General features: G+C 43.0%; 1 protein-coding gene across 1 annotated transcript in view; it reads right to left on the bottom strand.

The window, feature by feature from the left end:
- The window catches only part of septin9b (septin 9b), a 40,557-nt gene extending 21,852 nt beyond the window's left edge, over positions 1–18,705 (bottom strand). Inside the window, 2 exon segments of the mRNA XM_017035521.2 lie at positions 11,815–12,471; positions 18,505–18,705. Of these exon segments, the coding sequence (XP_016891010.1) occupies positions 11,815–12,471; positions 18,505–18,571 (724 nt within the window). The 5' untranslated portion in view covers positions 18,572–18,705.
- Between the last annotated feature and the right edge of the window lie 1,323 nt (positions 18,706–20,028).

Below are 20,028 nucleotides of genomic sequence, written 5' to 3'. Positions count from 1 at the left end.
AGAAAGGGGGGTTAGAGGGAGAGAGTGGCTGAACTGACCCCCACAAAGTCCCCCCTCAGACTGAACAAAGGGAAAGTTGAACAGAGGCTGAATAAGTTAGAGGAATAAAAAAGACAGGACAGAGATCAGGAAGAAAACTGGACTCTGTTCTTCCTTCACACACACCTCAACATCCACACGGTCAACACACACACACCCCCAGAAGACACCGGGAAAACTAGCCCTGACACCAGCCTCAAGTCACCATGCGTATCAGTGTCTGCCCCACACTCTCCCCCCTGTAACCCTGAATCTGCCCCCGTCCCAACTCTGTAAATCCACTGGCGGACACGGTCTTCTGACGAGGACGCAGAAGAGAGCAAAGACAGAAATGGACAACTCACCCAACCCTTTCCTCTTCCTCTTCTTCTTCTTCTTTTTCCCTCTCTTTTTTCTCCTTCTCACACTCTCTTCCTTTCTCAATCACAGCTCCAGCTGGTGAGGCCAGGCTGCTGCTGCTGCTGCTGCTGCTGCTCCCTGACCACGCCCACAGCACGGTCATGTGACCACTATCTCAAGTGGCCAGGAAGGCATTCAGCAGCCACACCCCTCATTCACAGAAAGTGAATGGACAAACACCAGTGATTTGCAGAAGTAAAACTCCAATCATGTAGTTGAAAAAACAAAAACAAAAACAACTGGACTGAAACTTCCTCTTTTCTCTCGGAACATGTTTCTGTACGTGTGTGTGTGTGTGTGTGTGTTTTCAGCTGGATGTCCACGTCCTCGTGTGTGTCCATCTGCTCTCTCTCTCTGCTTTGTTCCAGAGATGCAGTGCATCACATGTTCATGTGTGTGTGTGTGTGCTGAACACATTTGCACTTCTCTTCTATCCTCCAGGGCTGTTTCTGCTCTGACTCATAACTGGAGCCATTTTGTTGGGGGTTGTGTTCCGAGAAAACACAGTGAAAATAAGAATGATTTAAATATTCCTGGATCTACAGAAGGTTATATTTCACATCATTATTTTTAATGTTTGTCCGACATTTGTTCTGGTGTAAACTAACCAGTCGTACAGTCACATATTTAGTTATTTATTTGCACTAGCATCAAATAAATAAGTAAACGGTTTTAGAGGAAATACATGATACTGCAGTATTTGCTGGTACTGGATGCTAGTACTCCTTTTTTTATGACCGCAGTAGTTCTCAGTCAGTCAGAGCATGACAGAAATGTAACTACTAAATTCTTAGCGGACATTAACACCCCCGCCCTCCCCCCAAGAATGAGGTGTGGGAGTTAACAGGATCAGCTGAATCAGACTGACTAAATAACTCTAAATAAAACAAATCGTGTTGAAGTGCAAAGTTTTTTTTTTGTTTAAAGTTAGATTTTTTTTACTAGCCCATATTGTCAACACATTCAACCACAGGCACAGAGACGATTTCAGTGAGAAAACCTAACTGTCCGGCCGTCATCTACTACTTCTTCCTTTTGCAGGGTCATAGAGGGGGAGGAGGGGGGAGGGGAGGAGGGTGGAGCCGTTCCCAGATGTCAGTGGGTGAGGATGGGCCCTCGTTTACCAGTACAATGCTACATGGAGAGAAACAACCATTCATGTTTACGTTCACACCTATGGCTGAGTTAGAGCAGGGGTGTCCGCACTTTTTTGGCTCAGCTACGACTCAGATGACCTAAAAATATATTTACTGATAAAAACTGAACATACTTTATATAAACATGATATGTTGAGGTTCCTTGATTGAATGCATGCAGCTGTAGGAGACAATATGTTTGAATGGTTACAGTGTATAGTCACTATTTATACATATAATTATATTTATATTATTTGTTTTATTTCAGTTGCTCATGATCTACCACGTGTGGTGCTTTGGCCCAGAGGCAATGTCTCTGTTAATGGTGTGTAGCCCCAGGGTTCACCTCCTGGGCAAGATCGAATCCCAGTTAGGGCGGTTGGTACCTTCCAGTGGACTCACCACCCACAGGAAGGTTTAGGGGGGTTGGTACGGTGCAGTGTGGTTTGGGTGAGGGTCCCAGAGACAGCTGCCCCTGCGACCAGGTAGTGGATGAAAATGGATGGATGCATGTTTTTTTGATGTCCTAGATTTTGATGTAACCACTGCGCTACCGTAGGTGACTGACACAGGTTATTACGTACAGTATGTGAGTTCCGACTTCCAGCAAACATTGCAACGTAGCGACAGAAGTTCAACACAAGGACCTCGTGAATACAGCATTTTCTAATCGAAGTTCGACACGAGGACCTCGTGAATACAGCATTTTCTAAGAACAGACTGACTGAGTCAACAACACCAGTGAATCAGAGACGGTACTGAAGTCCAAATTGGCTTCACAACAAATGAAAGTTCCAGAAACCAAACGTTGCCTGGAAATGTGCTCCACTCTGCAGTACTTCCTGTGTCCCAGTAAACCCACAACAGAGATTAAAATTTATAACAGCCACTAGAAAAAACAAAAGGTAATATAATGTGATGAAACACAGCAAGTCTCTCTGAGAAACAAGAAGTTGAAGATTTAAACATGTATACAGTAACAAAGTGCGTTTGATTTTCCACGACTCGGAACAAGTCGGTGATTAATTAGTTCCTTTATTGTGAAAAATATGTCTCAACTTTTTCCACCAGCCACCACATGAGCACAGACTGAAGGCGTGAGAGAGGTTTTCATAACATTCAGCACAAATGTTTCCTTCCTGTTACAGCTGGAGATGAAGTTCACTTTTGGCTCCCACACACCCAGTGTGGAACAAGAATGTATCCACGGCGTGGATGTTTCACGTCGTGTTCCCCGTCTGTGCAGAAGGACCGTCAAAGCTTTTCACCGTTTTGATGCTAGTCATGGTTGACTGTCATATACTGCTCCACCACAGGCTCCCACAAGAAGAACTATTGACACAGTCGTTATAGAAATGCAAGTCTCCCCTTCTGTCAAGTGGGATCAGGAGCATTAATCTGTCACAGCTTCATGTGCAGAGTGGAAAAAATGTCAGTGCAAAAAATAAATGTCTTCACTCACCGCAGAACTGAATAACGACTTTTCATGGATTCTGGGCAGATTGTCCCACTGTATATCTCTTTTCTATCAAATAAAAGTTTCCACACGGCCGTAAACTACACAAAAGAATGCTTTTAGTATGAAATAAAATGACCTTGAGTCAGACGTTGCCTTCTCGTTCTATGGGAACAAAAGATCAGAGCAGACGTCTGAAGTATCTCTGCGTTATTTGACTTTTACCAGTGAACGCATTAAAAAGAGCTCCGGGACTGGAGTCACAATTAAAGTCAACAGGAATCAAAGTTTCCCAATAGTTTACATGTTTAGAGTGTGGAGTCTTATTTCCAGGTCATGTGACCGTTGCATTTCCTGTGGATGAACACAGTCGTAATTTGACCTGACAACAAAAGTCTGACTTCACTGAGATGGAATTGTTACGGCTGAAGAAGTAACTGAGACGACGAACGTTCAGAGGCGAGTGTTGTTGCTGGTAGCGCCGACAGAACAGCCTGTGATTGGCCCACAGGTCAGGGCTGATTACTTGAAAGCCACCCAATCAGGGCACAGAGCATATGGAGGTGATTATAGTTGTGACTCAGTAGACCTCGGTGATTTAAGGAGAAAAGGACGGAGTCAGGAAAGGGAGGAGGTGAAGGGTGAAGTGTACGGAGCAGGGGTGAGGCTGGGGGAAGGTTGGAGGAATAAATAAACAAAACAGTGAGACAAAAAGAAGAAGAAGAAGAACATCTGGCTTTGTGTTGATATCTACAGGGAAGATAACTGTGTCTGTTTGAGACTTCCTGTTGGGTTTCATTTGCTGCTCCCCTGTGGTGCAAATGGAGACGACATGTGTGCGGTGAGCGCCGATGCTTTATCTCAGTACCCTGAACTGGCCTCCAGGACCGCTCTGGTCTGGATCATTGGACATGTCCAGCAGTGCAGATGGAGCCATCCATGTTTTCACTTTAAGCTCAGACACGTGTTGACAGTGAAACAGTCCAGTCCTGGAGGTTTGGTGCTCAAATCTTTTATCATGAAGGTAATGACAGGACAGGCTTGTGTTAGCTTTGAGGTGGTGTTTATTTATTGCACTGACAAAGTAAGAGATTATCAATTTAAGATCCATAAAGTTGATGAGACTATTTTGTAGTAAAGGCAATTGTTAGGGAAACTCTGATGTGTTTTAGGAGACTTTAGTTTTGTCAGCTGGATTATTTAATCTTATGCTCTGCCAGTAAAGGCTTAGAATAAGTTTTTACTGTATATGTCCTCAAATAAAGACATTTATTTTTGCAGGATATATTACGACAATGCAACAAAGATTGTATGTGAGACTGGACAATACTGTTTGCAACAGCCTTAAAAAAACGACAGTAATTTAGGAATACTGACATAATTACAAAATACAGATCATAAATAATAATAATATTAATAATTAATTCATTTATTGATCAGCAGCAGCTTTTTTAGATGTCTAACTATGTAAAATAACTATGAAAAAACTATGAAAAATATACTCACACTCACACACATATTTGCTCTGACTGAAAAAATAGTCTGGCAAAAAACTACAGTAAAAACATTTTTGCATTGGCCTCAGGCTTCACCCAGTTCTAGAGAATTCCCCACTCACAACTGGCCAAAGCCAAACTTTCTCTCTTTTTTTTCCCTAATCATCGGAATTCTCTGGGAGCGAATTGATACATTGTTAAATGGACCTGACGACAGCCGGCCCTACTTTTCTCACAGCCACGGAACAAATACTGAACATATGAATGTACGGTAACCTTATAGTTTAAAGGACGACCAAAAGAACCACCAGACGCTGTCCTGCACAAAACAATGAGCACTAACCACCCTCCCACCGCACGGCCCTTTATTTTACACCCCCGTATACACCAGGCATTTCAAACAAAGTGTGCGTCCGACAGCAGGTACTCACAGAGATCATCCAGGTTGTTGTAGCCGTGGACGTCACCGCACACAGAGGCCATCCCTGAGAGCTACGGTCTGTTGTATTTTCAGGACTATTCCTTTATTCGGAAAACGTTTTGGACGAGTCTGAAGTGTGATAAGAGTAAGAACAGGTACAAACTGAAGTCACAGTCAAAGACGGCCTGTGCCTCAACGTGTGATTTCAGACGTCGTCCCTGATCAACAACAAACACAGTGACTCCATGGTATTCATGGCCTTCTGGGGAATCCCTGTTCCCCCTGTGGATGTGTGGGGGCAAGGATCAGGCATGACTCAGGCCCAAAAACAAAGATAAGATGCAAGGAGATCTGTTATTAACTCTGTGAAAGGCTGCACGTCTCCCGCAAACATACGACCAAATCATAATCATAATTATCCATAATGGAAGCCTTCCATACGCAGGAGCAGGGAAACGGAGAGCGACAGAAAGGTCTGTTAGCAATTGTCAGCCATTATCTTGTGAATTGGCAATGTGGTGTTACACAACAGTTTGGAAACGTCCACCAAATACATGGTTACCATTTTAGGTCTTACATTTAGAAGCACAGAATAACTTATATCTGTGGCGCCTTCCGCCAAATCGTCAGTTGCGTTTGGACTTCCTGCCAACTGTCGGAGGTGAAGGTGAGCGAGTTCATCTGTAGCTCCGCTGATTATGTTTGTGTTGACAGATGTTGGGTTTCTTTAATTCAGCTACCACAATCAACCATTGCCCACAAAAGCTGCAATTATATTCTCCGCTATAAACCTCAGTTATGGTACGAGATCCGGTCGTGGAAAAGGAAAAATAACTGTTTTAAATTCAGAGCAATTTTAGGACAATAAAGAATCCGGGTTTTTTACTAGTCTTCTGGTCCATACAGTGTAGAATACATCATAATTACAAAGAGATGTTGTTCATATCTACAAAGAGTTTACTGGAAAAAAACAGAAAGAATTTAATTCTATGAGCTAATCTCATGTCTCTGTCACACTGACCCTGATGAATACGTTGTTCATAGCTACAAACCATTGTGTTTTTGCTCAAAATCTAAGGAGTTTACTGGAAGAAAAACAGAAAGAATTTAATTCTTATGAACCAATAATGCTGATGTGGTGCTGATGTACCCAGATCACTGTTTAGTCTTTTTGAACTATGTCTCTGTCACACTGACCCTGATGAAGGTCTGCTACTAAATGATCGTGTTAGCGCTCCTTGAACTCTATTGAGACAAATAGATACTTTATTTGTCCCTGGGAGGAAATCTGTTGACACACGTCACATTGATTGTGTTCGCCTAGACAAATAAATTAGCATTCACGAAAGCAGAACAATTCAGAGTCAGCATATTGTCGAGAGGCTAAAAGCTGCTGCATGACAGACGCCGACGCTCAACTGCATAATCCGATGTCAGAGAAATGAAACCGAGAGACTGTGACCACTCATTTTTAATTTTCCTCTTGTGCCAACTTCACACATGAATTCATCAGCCTTCTCATTAACTCACACTCACCCGTTTCAGCAGATGGCAGGAACGCAACGTACGCAGCCATCTGTCCCCTCCCTCTCTCTCTCACACACACACACAATTTTCAAATTGTCAGCCAACCATAGGTACTGTGAGGTGAGGATGGGAGACTGAGAGGGACAAATATCATCGTCAGTGATAATTAAAAAATGCAAAATCCAAATGAACTCTTTCCATCTCCAAAACCTCTGTAATCGACAATTTACATGTTGTAGTTTGTACATTTTTTCCTCTCCAAATGCAATGTTAATATAATTAATATAAAATAATTGATACAATTATAATTAAAGCAAAATCTAGAGTGTGCTGTAAATAGGTTGAGTCTGACTGAGACATTTTTTTGTTTAACTGATGTTTCATAGAAACGAAAACACGCTTCGCTCCAACAGCTGCTCCGACTACTGGCCTCTGTTCACTTATTCCAAATCAGTGATGTTCAGGGAAGGATATCAAAAAGAAATATCGCTCACACTGGTTTCCATCTAACTATCCAACGTGACTGAAGCTTTATTTCTTTTATTTCCAGGGCCAAGATAAGAGGCATGATTTTCCCATTAGTGGCCTGGACAAAGGAACCACCGCAGAGTCTCATATCTGGATAAACACCAGGGGGGACTCGTCTGGAAACGGAGCAGATAAATGAAGATAGTGTCAGCAAAGTTTAGAAGTTATCTCGGTTGGTTTCATCAGTCTCCGGTCGGACCACACGTCCTTCTGTTTGTCAAACGTTTCATGGAGCTGTGGTTCTCCCATGAGGAACGTTGCATTGCAATGACCTTGTTGTTTTAAACGAACATTGATTTGAATATTTTAAATACATAGAACACATTTCTAACCAATAAAACTTCATACCAAAGACAATGATGGAAAAGGGATATTTTTTTTCATCCATTATTTTGATTAAGTTAAAAAACCAAAAATGAACCCAATGACTGCTCCACCTGATTATTCCGCCCACTAGTGGGAATCTACTTTCTTCACATATAATGTACTGTAAAGGTAACGTTGGCGGATCTGTTTGTGTCACAGCAGGCAGAAGAAAGTGATAGAGAAGCAGATGTTTACTTGCAGATGTGGGATTTGGCAAGATAACAAAATGGGACAAAGGTCTTTTTGCAGTGGTGGGAAACTTCTTTAACCCTTGACTTCCCCCAGATGCTCAATGTAAACTCCGGCTTCCGCAAATTCCTTATCTGGAGAGAGGGGATCTCTGTGAGTGAGTGTGTGTGTGTGTGTGTGTGTTTGAGTGTGTGTGGCTATTTCTTCTCCTCCTCCTTCTGTAGGATGTTCATAAAGAGGAAGCCCTTTAGGTCTACTTTGTTATTGTGCACACTCTTCAAAGAGCTGAACTACTTTGGGTTGAGTGAGTTCCTGTCCCGGAGATATACGTATTTATAAAAAATCTCTACATCATCATGAAATGAAAAGAAGAGACGTTCTTTTTGTGTTGATACACTTCTTCACAAATGGATATTAAAAATAAATAAAAAACAACTATGGTAGATTTGTTTCTGGTTTTATCTGTAAATGAGTGGTTAAAAATATATAAATAAACCCTCTGGCGCAGCAACAACCAACAGATTCAGTCGTACCGGATTTTAACCTGTCACACAGTGACTCCTAGTGGCCGGCTTTGGGAGTGCACTCGCAGTGTGTGGTCACGGTGAAGTAAATTAAATTCGACACTTGTCACTGTTTACAACGAGACAACGAAAGGTTTCTTACGTTACAGACGGTGTTGAAAGACTGCGTGGATGTTCGTCGGTGTTCGGCTGCTTCTAGAAACATCTATACAGGCAGAACACGTTTGAAAACGAAATCTAAGTGTCACAAATATATAAATATCACAACTCATGTATGTTTTTTTATTATCATAATACAAAAACAAAAGAGAGTTTTCAGAGTGTGTTCTAACACACAGCTAACACGGCTAATGCTGCAACAAACAAAACTTTAGTCAACTGCTGTTCTTAGCTCTTCACCACCAAAAATACCTCATACGCTCTCAGTTCTGCTCTCACTTTTTCTTTTTTTGGGGGAGGTGTGGGGGGTTAATTAGCCAACAGGTCACACTGAGTAATGGTCTGGGATCAGTCCAAGGTAATTACACTGGGAGAGGAATGACCTCGGATATGGCTCTGCCTCAGGCTGCCTGACTGTGTATTGGTGAAAGACAAAAATTCGAGGTGAGGAAAGTTTGTGTGTGTGAGTGTGTGCGTATGAAGGCGCCCTTTCCTGACCTATAGACAGGCAGAGACAAATCACCCACAGCCCACCACAGGCTCCTCCTGCCTACTTTCAAAAGGTCAATCCAAATAAGAGACAAATGGCTTCACTTGCTCCTTCCTCCGTAACGACGACATCTCCATTAGCAAAACAAACGTGCTACGAGCTAATCTGTTTATTTTTGCAAAATCAGGTTTGATTCCAGCTCAGCACACACACACACACACTCACATCTCGGTTGAAACGAGGCCACTCGCTACTCTTTTGTTTTCTTATCATCACAACAGGAAGTTAGGAGACAACCGCAATGTTCAAAATGTCAGAAACATCCTCCACAATCCTGGAGGATCTTATCACAGACCTACTTTTAGACACTGTTTCTTTTCATTCTTCTAACACACGGTCTTTAATACTAAACAAGAGCAGAGAAACAGAAAAGAAAAGTTGTGGGAAAACTAGAAGAAAAGTTCCTGAGAGGTGATAAGAAAGTGCAGCGGTTGTGACTGCAGGTGCTGGATCTGTCTGCGAGATGTTAGATAGAGATGCTTTCTCTCTGCAGCGTGTGATGGATTGATGAACAGCAGGCCTGTCTGTCAAGATAAGGCTGAGAACACAGGAGCAGACCAGATAGAAATCAGAGCAGGTCTGTAGTGTCTGTAGCCCGAGGCCAGGCCTATCATCCCAGTGTTTCACCTAAATAAAGTCCCGGCAGTTTAACGTCACTTATCCCATTAGTTTGAAGTTCATAACATAAACTTCAGATCCTCCAGCGCTTCATGAGAAAAATAAAGATTTCAGAATGTGCTGCACATTATTCCATTCACATAATGACTTGGTGGCAGTAATTCAAATGTCATACTGTTAAAAACAACAACTGGAGTACAACTGAAACCCACAGATCTGGAAGTGGTTTTGACGTCACTGTGACTTCACTAATGTGAGCGATCACTGACAAACTGTGAGAAGAAATCCTATGAGGTGTGTGTGTGTGTGTGTGTGTGTGTGTGACTTGGCCACAGTACGGTTAAACAGTTGTGAGGAAGCTGACTGACGTGCACGTCACATAAGCCAAAAAGAGAGGAAGTGTAGTGAAGTCACACAGCATGGAAAACAATCACACTGACAGAACAGCACAGGAAGCACAGGATATGTGTGTGTGTGTGTGTGTGATGTTGTTTCCCGGTGGGAAGAGTGAATGGACAGGAAAGCTAATCGAACAAACACGCAAGTTTAAATGCCTGTGTGTGTGAGACAACAACTTTTCACAACATTTGACTTCAGTCTCTGAGAAGGATTACATAAAAATATTTATGACCGAAATTACTTTTTATAATATATATATATATATATTATGATGCAGTGGCAGGACCGCACTGTGGAGGAGCGGCAAGAGTTCTTGCCTTACAGTGAGAAGATATTCTTGGTCTTGTCTTGTATGACATTTTATGTGTGTCTGTGTCTGTGTCTGGGGGTGTGTCTCTCTGAGATGGACTGATGATTGGTCCAGTGTGAACCCCGCCCTTTTCCACTGACTACAGAGATAGAAGTAAAAGATTAAGAGGTAGAAGATGATTGAATGAATTCATTATTTAATTAAGTGATTAATTAATTAATTAATCAATGGCCATGTCTCTATATGTATAGTTTAAAATACAATAAAATTGTTCAGAAAAGAGAATTTTTTAAATTATTATACTAGTATTTGTTCTACATTAGCCGAGGCGTTAGTTAAAGGTTAGCCTAAATTCGACTCCACTCTGTTGTAAGACTGCATCAGACATTACTGCATTACTTCACTGTATTCACGTACACTGTCTTCAGTTCACCAACTTCCCAAGACAACCTCCTCCAACCAAGGCCCAAGACTGACCCCGGTCTGGACTTTGGACTCGAATACTTTTCGTGAACTTTGGGAAACAGTGTCTATCACAGATGTTTGGCATGTCAGGTCAGAGCCAGTATAAAGTACAACCCAGGGACCTTCAGTGACCGCCGTCGTTAGGTGAAAACGCTCCTCATTTTCTTTCATCAGGAGTTAATTATGATGTACTTGGCTCCGTGGTTAATAAGCAGACGTTGATTTATTCAGCCTCTGTTTTCTCTTTGTGATGATAGTTATGTAACAATGCAGCAATGGCCTCAGGGGCTAATATTTTTACAATTTATAAATTGACATTTCCAGCTAGTTCACTATACTCTGGGAAATGTGCACAGCCTGTTTTTAAATGATTTGTCATCAACTAACAATCTGCATCACGGTGTCACCGTGGCCACAAACCTGTTTCTACGTAGTCTACATCACATTCACAGGAACTGAAACAGCGTTTACTCTAGAGCTGCTGCTGTGTACTGTTCTGGTGCTGCAGAGGTTCAGCTTTCACCACATAACCAGAGAAAAAAGAAAAAGAAAAAGGGAAACCACGGCGTCTCCCATTCTGCTTTTAAAAAGACTCGTATGACCACAAAATACAGACAGACAGTCTGCTGCTGTTACTGACAGATAAACCTCCAAGGACACGGCTGCTGCTAGAAATCTTTAAAACTACTACTGGTGCTGGTCAGAGAGACCTGAGACCCTGACCTGGGCTTTTACCTCTGTGTGGGCAGAGGAGGAGAAGACACAAAGTGAGAGGAATGTTTGAACGAGCCAGGAGAGAAAAGTAAAAAAAAAACCTCGAGAGTCTGAGACGCTGGGATCTAGAGACAAGTGTACTAATGTTGGGGACACACCCCACACACCCGTGGACCAACACTCTGTAACACCATAGCAACTCAACTACATCATCAGCATTAATGGTTTTGCACTTCAATTGTTACTACAATTAAAGGATTTCCTACAACAGTGAAGGCATCTCTAGGGTTACTCCAGTTCAGTGATTCTACTTTTTTTTTCTGGGGACCCGTATTTTAAAAGTCACAAACCTTTGCGACCCAAGTTAATAGACATTATTCGTAAACTCTAAGGAAACATGATGCGAGACGGCCCCCCAAAAAAGGAGGGCCGTGACCCAGTCTTTGGGAAACAAAGCACTACAATTTCAACAAGTCAAAGGGTCAGACCAGACTTTCAAAGAGTCAGACTAGACTTACTGTCAGGGTTCGGGGACTTGCGTCCGGGATGGCTGGGTGAAGAGCAGCGGATGGTGGTCACGATGGTGTTGTGGTGTGGGTTGGGGTGATGTGGGTGGTGCACTGGTAGATGGTGGCCATTGTTCTCGGGCGGAGGTCTGGTAATGCTGATATCTGGTTTACGTACATCCCCAGGACTGCGGACATGATTCTGGTCTGTGGTCCGACTGGTCCCGTTGTTAGTGTGGCCGTCGTTGCGTCGGGTCACCGGAGAATCAGTGGGAGCTTTGGCGAACGTCACCTCCCTCTTATGGCTCGCCTCTGGGGGCTTGGAGTGACCCAGAACATCAGGGCGCTTCAGGACACTGTTGGTGACGAGGCGAGCCGAAGCAGGGCTGGAGATGCCGTCCGCCTGCCTGCTGGACGACGGCGAGATATCGATGGAGAGTTCAGAACGCCTCGACACAGGCTCAGGGGTCCTGGGTCCCCCGCCGCCCATGATGGAGCGAGGCTGAGTGTAGTTGACGTTGTTGTTGTTGGCGGCGGTGCCCAGGTCTCGGTAGTAGATGCTGGTAGGGGACATGGCATTACGGTGAGGACCGCCAGTTGTCCGGCGGGAACCGGGGGAAGAATGGGCAGAAGTGTCAACATCCTCCACCTCGAATGACCTCTTCAGAGCTGAACGAAAACACAAGGACGAAATTGTCATTTGGAAGTCAATTAAGGTCAATCATTAGTTAAGAAAACAACAGTATTAATGCTGCCTTTAAGTGCAACTTGAATTATGGTAACACATAATTATTAAAAGTAACAACAGGAAATGAGGAAAAAGAGAAGTATGTAGATGTATGAAGTATGTAGGGAAGTTATAAAGATAGATAGAAAGATAGAAAAGAGTTTCATGTAGAAACTACATTATTTTAAACTGAAACTTTTGGTCTGAGCATATAGCTTATAGCTTATAGCAATAATACAAAGGAGGTGGAAATATAGAATATACAGGGTGTTTTATTCTGTCCACATCCTTAAATGTGTCTTACATTTGGCAGCCTTACAGAGAATCTGCGATTCCTCTGAATCTAAATGTTGTGTAGTCTGTCTCTTTATCTGGTTTTTAACCACATTTTCTTGATTATTTGAATTAAATAAACAGGTGTAAAGATTGATGGAGTATTTTTCAACATACATTGGGAGTAGAATTGTAAAGAAGGTGTAAAGTGTCAGCGATTAAATAAAGCAGAGTTCAAGTAACAGTCAAACATACATGACGTCTCTGAGCAAACATATTAATATATTTCCCAACGTTTCGTCTGTAAATAATCACAGACATTTCAAAAGCACAGCCAGACTGTTAACCTCCAGTTCCTTCACCAAAACAAGTACATTATTCTCTTGTAAAGCTTTTATTGGAGGCTCAAACAATATCATACCGCGTTCATTAAAGCCACCGCAGCGATTAGGCCTCCATTAAAAGACGTGAATGACTCTTTCTGAAACACATTATGAACCGTGTCCAAGCAGTAAAAGCCTTGAGGTTTGAGGGTGGAGTAGCTTCAGAAGTGATTCTGGTGTCAACCCAGAAAATCCAGAACACAAAAGAAATTAAGCCGTGAGTAATTGGGTTCCATCCATCAGAGGTCTATGTTAGCGTTCAAGTCATTCTGCCATTGTTTGGTCGAGAGCTGAATGTCAAACTGTACGTGCGCCTCTCAACAACATGAGGGAGTTTTACTCGGAACTGTGAGAAGTTTCTCCCGACACGCTTCAAAGCTCAGCCAGCCTCTTTGCTGAGGAGCAACGTGAGCATGGAAGTGGAAGCACATCCTTCCCTTTAGCCTTTAATGTTGTGGAAAAAATAGCTGCACCGTCCAACATGGAGCTACTGAGGGATCAGTTCCCTCATTGGAATAGTTTGGTGGCTGAAAGTCGAGATGAATTTGACTCCCATTATGAAGTTGCTGTGCCAGGCCGGTGGCCCGGAGCTGTTACACTGTAATGCCATGCTAAGTTTGACTGCTCCACTCACGCTCACCCTACGAAAATACCCGTGTGTCCAGTGATCCAGAATGTAATTGGTTGTTTACTGGATCTGTTGCTGTGGATGGTGCGACTGGTGTTCCACGTGCTGGTACTGTACGTGTGTGTTTGTGTTCATTTTAAGGCAGCGACAGAACATCCACGGTCAAAGGACTGAGCTCCAGAGGTCACGTCAGAGCCGTCTCCTGACTTTCATTTACCGCCTCAGTCCAACGGGATGGTCATTTGATTCATTCTGCTTTTTACCAAAAAACTTTTTTTTTTGTCTTTGCGGCGTAAACCAAGGACGTTCTCCTTAACTGCAGTAATAAATGGCTCTACACTCGTATTACTCAGTAATACGTTTTGTGTGTAGCCTCATTAAAACCCTCAGTCTCTGTCTGGGCATTTGTAACATAGACCTTGACGCCCGGATAACTTTCCATCTCTGGCCTTCTCCTTCCGTTGCAAAATCCTACGTGTTTCTGAGACCGTGTTGTGAATCAGAGCCACCTCAGGTACTTTTACTGTACCTACATAATATGCATTGACTGGGTGTAAATAATCAAACAGAGGGTCTTAGACAAACACCGCTGACATCCATTTTAACCTGTTCTATTTTCCCAGGCTCCTTGGTTTATTTTCTGTGGTCACTGAGAACAAAGGCTGTAATCTGATAAGTAACCCTGACGAGAGTTTAAATACACACGTTCATGTTACACAGATTAAGGTAATTGCACAAGACAATAAATTCGCAATTTGCAAGTCATATTCAAATCCACAACGCCACTGGCCTGAGCCTTTTCCTCTTTGTTTTACGATTGCTGCTGAGGAGTCCAAGGCTGCGGCTTCCCTCAACTCTGATCGGAGTGCATGTCAGCCAGCCGTCTAGTAGATTTCATGTGGTGCTTTAGGTTTGCGCTGCACGCACGGTCTAATTGAGCCGCAATTTTTATTGCAGGCGTTTCCAGGTCCGAGCTACAGACAGTAAAGGGGATTTCAGTACAGACACTGTTCGTCTCTTAATCTGACAGGATCTGACTCTGTCATTAACAGACTCCTGTTTCACCATGACACATTACTTTTTTTACGGTACATTACGGTACTTTTTTCACAGCTCACTTTTCTCAGATGAGCCAACGCCTTCACACATGCAAAAATAAAAGCCTCGAGTTGACAGTGAGAAAGAGGCTGAAAGGGAAAAAGAAAAAAAATTAACTGATGGGTTCATTTTTTACTACTTAGTACCATCCAGGGTGTCCAAGGATCACAAGAAAGTACAAATGTCTCAATGACAAGACATGAAATGTGGCAGATTGCACAAATATCACTCAAATGTCAAAACTCGAGGCCCGTGGGCCAAACACGGCCCACCCAGTCATCCTGTGTAGAACTGCTGGAGCTTAGAAATGTGGTAGATGTAAATTCCACAAAGTATAGTACTACACGTATAAATACTTTGTTTACTAAAACTGTGTTTTTTAAGACGTGTCAGGATCATCATTCATAAAGAACTGTTTTTTTTTTGGATTAAATATGAAGACGTGTCAGGATCATCATTCATAAAAACCAAACCTGAGACACGTCGTTTCCTGTGATTTGTTGACTGATGTTTGATTGGAGGCTCCATACTTCGATGTTTTGTGATTGCCCAGAGCTGCAGCAGAGGACTGACTGTTGGTCTGTATTCAGGGCAGGATTCCAGGACAGACTTGGGTTTTTAATCTCTCCTCCACACCTGCCTCTTTCATGTGGTCAGCTACGCAAATGAATCTCTCATTCATTAACTCAAGCCAAATGATGAGAATGAAATTCTTTCTGCGAATAAGTGTCTGTGCGTGAGTGTGCGGGCTGACGTACGGGATAACCAAGTATCATTCCCACGTGAAACGGCATTCCCAGACTATGAGGTGGAAAACGGGAGGTCTAGCTCATTAACGGCGGCCGGTCGCCCTGTCATTCCACGTCCCTCCACTTCCTGTAAGTGTCCACTGTCTCACCGTGTCTCACCGTGTGGAAAGTAATAATGCAGCACAGACGACGGCTGAGGATTACTGCTGCAAGAAAAAATGAGGATGGAGACGTGCGTGTCCTCACTCTGGTTCACACACATTCTTTAATATGGTCCAGGTGTCGGCCTGCGCTGCCTCTTTATCATCCATGCTTAGTAATCAAGGACACCCTGACCAATAACATACACTCTCTGTATCATCCAACGTTATGAGAAACAGAAGTTTCAGTGTGAGCAGTCAGTTCGACTCGGACTCTGGTTTGGTTTGTACTGACGAAAACATGTTGCAATGGACATAAGAAAAAACGAGTCTTGAGAATTGAAAAAAAAAACAGCTTAAGGGTTATAGTGTTCAGAAAAATAAAAAGCAAATTAAAAATTGTAATTTGTCAAAAGTAACTGTAAACATTGTCTTTGAAGATTCATCTCAGCAGCTGTCCATCCTTCCTTTATTCCATCAGGGATCAGCCAATCCCAACAGTCAACAGGTGAGGACGGTGTACACCCTGGACAGTGACTAGGTCTCACAAAGATCCGTGTCAACGTCTCAGTTCTGTTTTCATATTTACTTTCTAACAACCGCCCATTCACAGCCTGATGAGTCTGTGACTCAGACTGACAAAAAAGTCTAAAAATATCTTCTTTTTCTTTTGACTATTATTATTATTATTTAAATTTTGGCATGTCCCTTAGTCGTGATGAAGAGCTGACTTTTGTCCAACACAGTTATCAAATGAAAAACACATGAAAACCAATGAGTTGTCTCACTGATACACATCAGGTTTATTTTTACATTAAGTGACAACTTTCCTAATCACCATCTCTCTCCTTCTCACCTACTACACACAAACAGTCCCACACACACACTCACACACACACTCAGTCTTCTTCAGGCATCTGTTAAATAACCGTCCCTGTGCTTGGCTTCGGGCTTCGACCTCTGACAGCTAGAGCCGTCCACCTCGGCTTTGATCAAGTGTTGTTCGTTGGTTGTCTCACTCATAAAACGTGATTTACATCATGGTTACATTCCACTTAACACCTGCTGACACCAAGGTTCAATCACTATGGTAATAAAACGCTATAGCAGTGCAGAGTAGAGTACAGCAGAGTATTTTTAAAAGGAGCACAATAAGAGAGATTCCAACTTCATCAACTGTAGTAGACTGGTTACCAATAATGCTGTCCATTATCATCCCCATATAAATCAATGCAGCTGTCTGGAAAAAGACAGATGTTTAAAATATGACCCGGTTTGTCTGAGACAGTTGCAATATTGGGTTAAATTGCCGTCGTTATTCCTAACCATCAAGCAATAAAATCACCCAACAGCTATTACACTGGTTCAACTCTCTGGTGACCTATGAACTTAGATCTGAGGGAAGAGCTGCTTCATGGCCTGCAGGAAGTCACAGTAACGTTTCAGAGTATGATTTTAACATCACACTGAAGAGTCCAGAGACTCCTCTATCTTTGGTTTGGGCCACAGGGAACAGAGGGGTCTGTACAGCCGTCCTCAAAGTTCCAGTTGTAGCTGGAAGACTGTATAGATGTAACTGCTACTTAACATGTTAATACATGTATCTGCTATTAAATATTATTATTATTATTATTATTTAAAATGTCAGGTTAATAAACTCAGCAGCATGGACTTTACTATGAGACAATGAAATGTTCTTTAAGCTCCAGCAGTTCTACACAGGATGACTAGGTGGGCCGTGTTTGGCCCACGGGCCTCGAGTTTGACTCATAATATAGAGTGATATTTGTGCAGTGAACAGTATAATCTGGTGTAAAACAAGAGCATACGTACACAGGCAGGTGAAATACACTGACATGATAAATAAAAAATGACTTTACTGACTGTTGATGTCTACACGTGTAACATCTTATTTCCACTCATCATCCTGTCAACAAATTGTTGCTAGGGCAACCATACGTGACACAGCAGGTCACAAGGGGGACAAGTTTTTGTTTTTTTTAACTCTCAAAACCAAGTCGATCTTATAATAAAAAGTTTTCAAAAGTTAGACACGTAGATGTTTGTTGCCTCCTGCCGTCATTCCGTAGTAAACATTCGACCAAAAAGCAGCCGAAGGGAAGAGTCTGACCAGAGGAGGAACAGGAAAGAAGTGGGGAAGGAAGACGGCCTCGGTGGCGGCGGAAACAGAGGGGACAAAGGGAATTAATCCCAGCTCCACCAGGACGGAGGAAACAAAGGAAGGACACAGTTGTGAAGGTTGTACGAGAAGTGAGACAGATGTTAACTCTTAGAGCTTAGGTCTCTACTGTCTCCGCTCTAATGCCTTCAGCTGAGAGCTATCCGGTGCTGGAACCGTGTGGTGTCTGCAACGTTCGTCTCTGCTATTGACGTAACCTGGGCATAATCAACAACAGATGAGTTTCTACAGGGACTTGGCTGCAGTGTGCCCACCAAACTGTTTTCAACACAAACATGCTCAGCTCTTCCAGGCAGGGAAATACTACCAGTCTGTCTTACACACACACACACACAGAGAGAGAGAGACACACACACACCTTCAAAGGTCCTGGTCAAGTTTCCCACAACCCACAATCACAGACAGTAAAACACACGTTGTCTTTTTCTACAAACTGACACCGGAATCTCGTAAGTGTGAAGGAATTACAAAAAAAAAAAAAAAAAATTAAATTAAACTACCAACCTTCAAAATCAGAAATAATCCCCTCCAAGTGTGGATTGACACCAGAGTCTGACATCTTTTTGGTCATCAAATATCACTTCTCTGTCTTCTCTGACTTTCAAAGGAAACTCCTGTCAATTCTGAAGAAAAATTCAACAAATAATGTCCAGCCCACAACTTTCTTAAAGGAGAAATTATCACTGCATTTGGACAGGGGCGAACCAGAGAGAGAGCAGGAGGACAAGCCTCCTCCCTACTCCTCCCCTCCCTGCAGCCAGAAACACACTCCCCTTCTCCCTCATGTCCTGTGTCAGTGTGTTTCCCCCTGCCCCCCACACACTCGTGCACGCACGCGCAGGCACTGACGCAGACAACAGGCCCGGTCGTTCCCTCGGACCCTTTACGACCAAAGGTGTTTCTCACAGACGGGATCTGAGCAGCTCAGACAGTGGAGGTGGACATGTCCCACACTCACTGCCACAGAGCTAACCTGCCATCAGAGAAGAGCTCCAAACCAACATGAACTTTTTAAAACTGAGTCAACTCTGCAAACGTTTCAACCCAACCCAGAGTTTGTTCCTTGAGACGGTCGTTTGAGAACTCATCTCAGCTCTGGACCAAACTTCTGGTCAACAGGGTTCTCAGGGAACTCTGGTGTGATTGCGGTGCATTTAGGGTTAAAAATAAAATGAGCTAAAAGTGAAAAACACTGTGCGAGGATGACAGTGTTGGTGTGCTGTGGTGCAGTGTCAAAGTGAAACAAACCAAATGAAAGAGTAAAATTTCCCCAGTCTATCAAACCAAGTCCTCTGACTGCTCTGGTGTCAGAGTTCTCAAACATAAAGGAACTGCAACGCAAAAGACCTGTCAGGTGACCTGACTGACCACTGACACCCCTCTGGTACCACGCTGCTGCTGCTGCTGCACGGCGGGAAAAGCCAGGAAGAAACTCAGGAACAAGCTGGACCTCTGGACCCTGAGGTGGTGACAGGAGCAGCGTACTGCCGTGTGGTCACTTGTCAGGAAAGGTAGGAATTTGAGCGTGGTCACCACATGTAGCATTGAGGGAAGTCTTTTGGGAGAAAGAGTGACGACAAAAGGGCTTTTTGATGTAAGGGCTTTGGTTACACTCCAGGTCCTTGAAGCTGCTGTGGTTAATTTGCTGCCTGTTCTGGGGAAGGAGCGAGAAATGCTGTTGAAAACATGTTGATAGAATCATCTGAATGTTACAAAATATCACCACCGGCCCCCTTTCAACCACTTTCATTACTGCAGTATTACTTATCATGAATCACTACTGGAAACAAAGCAACAGAGATGGAATCACACCGCAATTACTGAGTGGTCACGAGTGAAGTGCAGCTTCCTGTTTGGCCCAGAGAGAAACTGCAAATCAGTTTTGTGATAAATGGGTCACTCTGACCGTCGTCTTGCAAAAATATTTAACAAAAAAAAAAAAAAAAGAATGAATCAGAGACGCACTTTTGATCCAAGGGAACTTGAAGTAAAGCCTCGTATGATCTGTCAAAGGAAAATGACACAAAA

The sequence above is a fragment of the Cynoglossus semilaevis genome, chromosome 9 (assembly GCF_000523025.1).
Source record: "Cynoglossus semilaevis isolate Cse_v1.0 chromosome 9, Cse_v1.0, whole genome shotgun sequence".
Taxonomy (NCBI): Eukaryota; Metazoa; Chordata; class Actinopteri; order Pleuronectiformes; family Cynoglossidae; genus Cynoglossus; species Cynoglossus semilaevis.
This window is presented reverse-complemented; position numbering and strand designations above follow the sequence as displayed.